This window comes from Cryptomeria japonica, chromosome 11, assembly GCF_030272615.1.
Source record: "Cryptomeria japonica chromosome 11, Sugi_1.0, whole genome shotgun sequence".
NCBI lineage: Eukaryota > Viridiplantae > Streptophyta > Pinopsida > Cupressales > Cupressaceae > Cryptomeria > Cryptomeria japonica.
Genome location: NC_081415.1, coordinates 578,269,215 through 578,276,525, shown reverse-complemented (window position 1 = coordinate 578,276,525; position 7,311 = coordinate 578,269,215). Strand labels below are relative to the sequence as shown.

The window sequence follows — 7,311 nt, the reverse complement described above, 5'->3', positions numbered from 1 at the left end:
GGATTTACTAGGTAAATGACACCCTTAATCCTAACATTCTTCCACTTGAATGCCATACATTATAAATACACAGATAGGAACCACAAACAAGGGAAAATAATCCCTTAGCCATCCAAGTGCCATCTAAATCTTCATCATTCTCTCATGCTCCAACAAGACACCTACAAAAGCAACGATCATAACCACAATCAAGAAAAAATTTCTCACATCCTCCAACATGCCACACATGGAAGAAAAAGAACATGCCAAGATGAAACATGTCAACCATCATAGAAAGTTGCACAAATATTTACATGAACATAAGAATAAAATTAAAATGATAATAAAGGATGTGATTAATTTCCTTACTCATACGACCTATAAGAGCAACCATAAGAAATTGCAATTCATCCAATGTAACCATACCTCAGATGAAGCTATACCAACATAGATAGGACTTCATGTAGCCATAAACATATCAGCTCTAAAATAAAATAAAGATTTTATATTACTCCTTCTATGTAAATGGAAAATACTAATGTAGAAATGACCACAAAGAAGACCAACTAACAAAGCACACATCAACATGCTGAAACAATCTCATGGATATACATAGTCCACATCTAAGTCATCCCATTGCAATAAATAGGTTGTACATATGTATAAATTAGATAACTCATAGATCCAAATCCAATGAAACGTGCAAAATAATTATCACATCATTAATCTTCATGCCAAGATATAACAAAGGATAAATAGCCACTACATCAATAATGTTAAATCTAAAAAATAGATCAAAGTATATCAAGTCTACCTATAGTACTTTCCCTTAGAGGATGTGGCTAATTCTTGTATTGTATAGTGTGAAGGAAACAAACAATGATATGAAAATCTTACAACCAAATATATTACAATAAATCTCTCACCATCAATTTCCATAACTCTCCCAAGTTCTTCATACTCAACCATGTATATACAAACATCCATGAAGAAGAACAAGACCAAAGAGATAACTTGTGAGTAAGATCATAGCCATGTTCCACACTAACATGTACCAGGTTCTGTTATGTAAAATCTCCTTCACCAATTCCATACTGAAAGGATATCAACATGGATTTCATGGCCCATCAATTTTTGTCATGTGCAAGAATAGTGAAGAGAATGCTTATCATCTTTTCTTTCAGTGTCCCTACTCAAAGGGGATTTTGCATCTATGGTGAGAGTTGTGGAATCATTCTTGTGTCCATGCCACCTCTCTAGTGGAGTTTTGGGATAGCCTAGGGATACCTCCTACTCAGACTCCTTTTCTCCAAATTGCTTGGGTGATTGGTCCCACCTTTATTCTTTGGAATCTTTGTCTTGAGAGGAATCAAAGGATCTTCCAGGAGATAGTTTTGGATATAAACCTCTTCTGGCAAAGGATTTTTTATAATCTTAGAGAAACTAGTTTGGATATAAACCTCTTCTGGCAGAGGATTTTTGATAATCTTAGAGAAACTATTGCAGCTAAGTGTGATATTTTGGTCATAGTTGCTCTGGAGGATTTGGGTGTGGTTAGGAGGTTGAATCTAGTCGACTATGGCTTCAACTCTTCTATTGACAATAAATCAAGGAAGGCCAAGAAAAAAGTCTGAAGAAGGGGGAGATGGTTGCCTCCCCAGAGGGAGTGTTGAAAATTAATACTAATGGGTCTTCCAAGGAGAACTCGGGTCTGGCAGGAATTGGAGGTGTCGGTAGGAATAGTGGTGGTAGGGTTGTGTTTTTCTTCTCTATTTTTGAAGGACTTTACTCTAATAACCTTATGGAAGCCTTGGATATTCTCCATGCAATTGAGAGAGGTTATTCTCTTGGATGGAGAAGGATTGCTTATGAATCTGACTTGCAAATTATGATTGATATATTGAACAGTAAGCATTTGGAGGAGGTTAATTGGTAGCTTGTTGTAGTGGCTAAATGGATTTTGAATATTTGCTCTTATCTGGATTTTATTTCTTTTTGTCATATCCCTTGAGAGTGGAATAGGGTTGTGGATTGTCTGAGCAAAAGGGCCACAAAGAACCTAGGGGATGGAATATTAAGGATTGGGAGATTCTATCTCTAGAACATTTTGATATTTTGAAAAAGTTAATTGAGGATGACCAAATGATGTAAGATTGTTTTGGGTGGGTCCTTTGGGACCCTTTTTTCTGTGGTTATTTGGTCCTCTTTATGGTTTGTTTTCCCTTTTCTTTGTATCCTTGTTTTTCATGAATAAATTTTTACCCTCCTTTTCTCTTAAAAAAAAACTTTACATCAAAATTAAATAAATAAATTTCATACTCTCTTATAATTGCATTTTTTAGAATATATCATTTACAAAAAGACAATACAACAAAAAAAAGGGTCATGAATAATCATTTGAATTATGTGCTATTGTAGTGAATGTTGCAATTCTATTATTGTTCAAATGAATGTATTTATCATTGTCTTCCAATTAAAAAAAAATCTTGACATTGACAAGGCGAATGTGACCTTACGATTTTGAATATTTGGTACTATGGTTGTATATATGAAATTTAAAAAATATTAAGTTAAAACTTATTGAAAATTAGAAGCACCATATAAAATCATAAAGGTGAATGAGTAAAGTGTAAAATTAGAATATTTATGTTATATTGATTTTTTAGAGAATTGAAAGTAAATGATGAAGGGTTGTAATTTAATTGTGGAGGATGATGATGTGTCATTTTATTTATTTACATTAAATTTTACATTTATAATAAAGTTTAGGTTGATTCTTAAATAGTATTGATGAGATGGATCTTCTTGGCATTATAGTTAATTGTAGGCGATATAGTTAATTCAAATAAAGCATTTAGTATATATGCATGCCTACTAAAGATGATGGAAATCTTCTAGTTATGATAATTAAGTTAAAATAAGCATCATGTATGTTTACTCAATACAGTCTACATCTATTATTCATCTAATTTTATTTCTTAATTCTCAACCTAAATTTTAACATAACCCTTTTTTCATATTTATTTATTTTATATAAAAATATTTTAAAAAGCTTAATTCTAAGGATAGCTTTTAAATAGCATAACTCTTTTCCCATTTACAAGTACAAATGAAACCAACAAGCATAGGTTGTATTGACAAATAACTAGGTTACACCAATCAAACTAGGCCTTGTGGTTAGCAAAAAGAAAATGTTATATGAGATGTTTCTAATTGAACAACATTTTTAAAAAAATAAGATCAACCATAATTATCTATTCTCTTTTTTATAATTAGATCTCAAATTTAAATAATGAATAATTTTAAAATTAACTTTACATAAAAATTAAATATATAAATTACATACTCTCTTCTAATTGTGTTTTTTAGAATATATCATTTATGAAAAGACAATAAAAAAAAAAAGACATGAATAATTGTTTGAAATTCTTTGCTACTATAGTGAATGTTGCAATTCTATTATTGTTCAAATGAATGTGTTTATCATTGTCTTTTATTTTAAAAAAATCTTAACATTGACAAAGTCAATGTGGTGGCCTTACAATTTGAATATTTGATACTATGGTTGGATATATGAAATATAGAGAAAAGAAATTAAGTTAAAACTTATTGAAAAATAGAAGCACCAATGTAAAATCATAAAGGTGAATGAGTAAAGTGTAAAAATAGAATATTTATGTTATATTGGTTTTTTAGAGAATAAAAGTAAATGATGAAGGGTTGTAATTTAATTGTGAAGGATGATGATGTGTCATTTTATTTATTTACATAAAATTTGAAATTTATAATAAAGATTAGCTTGATTCTTAAATAGTATTGATGAAATGAATCTTTATTTATCTTCTTCATATATACTTTTTCAACATATTGGCAATCCCCTTATCATAAAATCTTGCTAATATAAGCTAACACTTATTCAAAATATTATAATCAACTTAAACATGAATTTTGTATAATACAATTATATTAATTTAAACAAATACAAAATAGAATTTTAGAGTAAATTCAAAATTTGGGCTAGGTTTGAAATTTGATGAATTTGACAAGCAAAATTCTTCTACTTGTGAATAGTTAACCTAATGATGATTTCTTCTTTTTCTTATACTTACTCACCATGTTATAATTTGGATGTTCAAAAAAAGATAGAGATGTTAATATCTATATAGTTCAATTGTTTCCACCCAAAAAAATAAAGTATAGATTAAAACATGTATACTCTACTTCAACATCATCTTATTCAATAGTAAATAATTGTCCTATTTTTATTGACTAAAATATAACTTTCAAAATTCAACTAATAATATTTATAAAACCAAATAATATTAAAAAATATGTTCATAATGATAAGGTGATAGAAATTCATAATTCTCAGAAAATGCATGTGTTATTGAAACGTCAGTATACAAGGGGTAGATATTCTTAAATATAAACTAATTCAACAGTCAAATATAGATTGAATCTCTTTAAAAACCCTTTTGGCTTCTCTTTTGTCAGGTTTGGGTTGCATTTTCAAAACCCTAGTTCCCAGATTGAATCTTTAAGCTACTTTGTTGTTATCTGGGTTTCTTTTGGTTGTGGGAGCCTTTCAAAACCCACTTATGGGGTGAGGGTGCCCATTAAAACCCTGTTTTTTGTTGACGGACGCGGATCGTGGCTTCGTTTGGATTTCCTGGTTTGTCGGTATGCATTTTCCCTTTGTTTTGTTTCCTTTTGAAGTGGAGCGTTGGGGTGTGGCTGCTTTTCTTGTGTTGTTGGTTCTACAGGTTGAGGGAGCCTATAAAAACCCTCCCATTTTCTTTTGCAATTGGTTTAGGGATGGCAAGCTAGATGATAGCAATTTTAAAGGGCTCAGACTGGCCAGTGGTGGTTTTTGGTTAAGGGTTAGTTGTGCTATTGGCAGACTGAATATTTTGTTATAGGTTGAGGGAGTCCAGGGAAACCCCTGTTTGTTGGTTTTGGGAGCCAGTTTAAAACCAATCATGAAGGTTAGGGGAGCCTTTCAAAACCCCATTGGTCCAAATTGTGAGTATATGATGATCTATTGTAATCTGGTGATGGGTGCCTGGATACACCCATGGAATCATATGTGGGTTAAGGGAGCCTTGTAAAACCCTCGTTTATGTGTTAGGGATGTTTTTATGTCCAGTTTGTGGTTTGGCTACTGGTATGTTAATGTTCTTTTCTTTTAGTAGCATTGTTTTGTGGGTTCCAGATCTTGGTAAAATCAAAGGGTTTTGGGTCCCCTCAAAACCTATTGTACGGGGTTTCTAGTCCCCTTAAAACCTCTTTACCCTTAATAAAAAATAGCCAAAAATAAATTTTGACAAATAAATTAAGATAATTATCATATTTTTTATGTAAAAAAAATTGTAAAATTAATATTTAATAATATCAACTCATTCAAAGTCAAATGTAAATTTTGACGAATAAAATAAGATAATTATTATAAATTTATATAAAAAGAAAGGTAAAATTAATATTCAATGGTCAACATTGAAGTAGAGAAATGCTGACAACCTAATCTGAATACACAAACCTAAGAAATATTTTATTAATTTTTTTATAGATGATTTTCAAGTTCAATCTTACAGCAATGTCAATCTTAAGACGCTCGATCAGAAAATGAAGTAACAAACTGAAGCATATGCAACAATACCGGTTAGAGTAAAAAGAATGTCCAGATGGCATTCCTTCCTCATCTTTGCTTCCTTCAACGTGCTCCGTTCTCTCAAGTATTTTTCACAGGATTCCAAAACCTTCTTCTGCCTCTTACTCCTCCTGCAATACAGAGCTCTTTCTAGAATAAGCAGGCTGTTTCTCCCATTAACATGATCTCCCATAATATCTTCCATCTGCATGCTCAGTTCTGTGATCTTCAAGTTGGTATGATCACTTTGTGATGCTCTGAACTTCATCACAAACTTACACTGCACAGCTTTGCAAGGCAAGATGCTGTAAGCAGGTATTATGGAGCCAAAGCATATTACAGAGTCCTTATCAGAGGGCCAATGCCTTTGTCCAACCAAGGGACTCCAGCTTGAAAGATTAGCAGCTTTCCCTGTTATCTTGTTTATCAAAATCCAGCTTAACTTAATATTCTCCATCAAGTGCATCCAAAACTCACTGCCTTTCCTAGGCTTGTCAGGCACAATTGTTGTCAACTCATCTAAACTGGTGTGATCCTCATCAAACTCAATGAGATCAATCCTGAAAGGGCAGTTACTGAACCACCCCTCAAAATCCTCTGTAGCAGGGATACCCCACAAAACTTGAGAATATATGAGCTTATTCTTGTATTGCACATCCACAAGAAAGACAAAATCAGAGGGATTAGCATCACCCAGAGTCTTCAACCAATTGCACCTTGGATTTGACTCAGAAGTCTCATCATAAGCAATGAAGGGAAAGCAGCTTGCATAGAAATTTCTGAAGCCACCCAATGAAGAAGAGATGAGTTGTTTAATATAAGGGTTCTTTGTGGAAGGCCACATAGAGTAGCATGCCTCTTCCCATATATTCTCCTGCCTTGCAATAGATCTAAAGTGTGAAGATGCACATCCTGCATTTGCAAGTGTTATGCCATCCACACGGCCTAAGATTTCTGTTATGAGATCACTGTTCAAAAACATCTTGTCCATCTCACAATTATGATGTTTTCACTCTGCACTGTGAAGGCTAATGTTCAGAGTGAAATCGTTGAAAGGAATACCCACAATGAATTCATCACAATTGAAGAGTCAGAAGAGATTCTTATAAGTTCAAGGCTACAACTGTGTCTCTATGCTCTTAAATTTCTTTATTTAGAAGCTGGTTTAGTTTACCAAAAACGGGTCAAGGTGATTACGATATGTATGACTTTCATTCCCCAAACAAGCAATCCCACGTCGACCAAAATCCTTATTATAAGGTGGGTAAAACATTAAATTCGTTCTATTTCAGGTCAAATAGACCGTCCTGATTGTTGAGTTACTGTAAATTATAGGCAATCACCTCCATTAGAGCTAAATGGAAAGAAAATTTGACCGCGTCGGTTTGTCATTATTGCACCAAATTCTATCAATTTATAGATTAAAAATGTATAAATATGAATATATATGGATAAGATTACACCAAAACTATATATATAACGGCCCCACACTAGCATATAGATCTAAACCAACCACACCCCTCCCAACCACTTCTCTCCTCCCACACCACCCTCCTAACTACAGCCTATCCTTCCTACCTATATCCATAATTTACAAAATTAAATCAGCAATATTTTGATATATATAATCTTAAACTATATATATATATATATTCATTCTTCTATTAAATATAGTTCACCAAAAA

At 32.4% G+C, this 7,311-nt stretch overlaps 1 protein-coding gene across 1 annotated transcript; it reads right to left on the bottom strand.

Annotated features, from left to right (window-relative positions):
* Window positions 1–5,594: 5,594 nt before the first annotated feature.
* LOC131045606 (probable F-box protein At2g36090) lies at window positions 5,595–6,617 on the bottom strand. Its single transcript, XM_057979203.2, has one exon. It carries the CDS (start codon window positions 6,615–6,617, stop codon window positions 5,595–5,597), a length of 1,023 nt encoding a protein of 340 aa, XP_057835186.2.
* Between the last annotated feature and the right edge of the window lie 694 nt (window positions 6,618–7,311).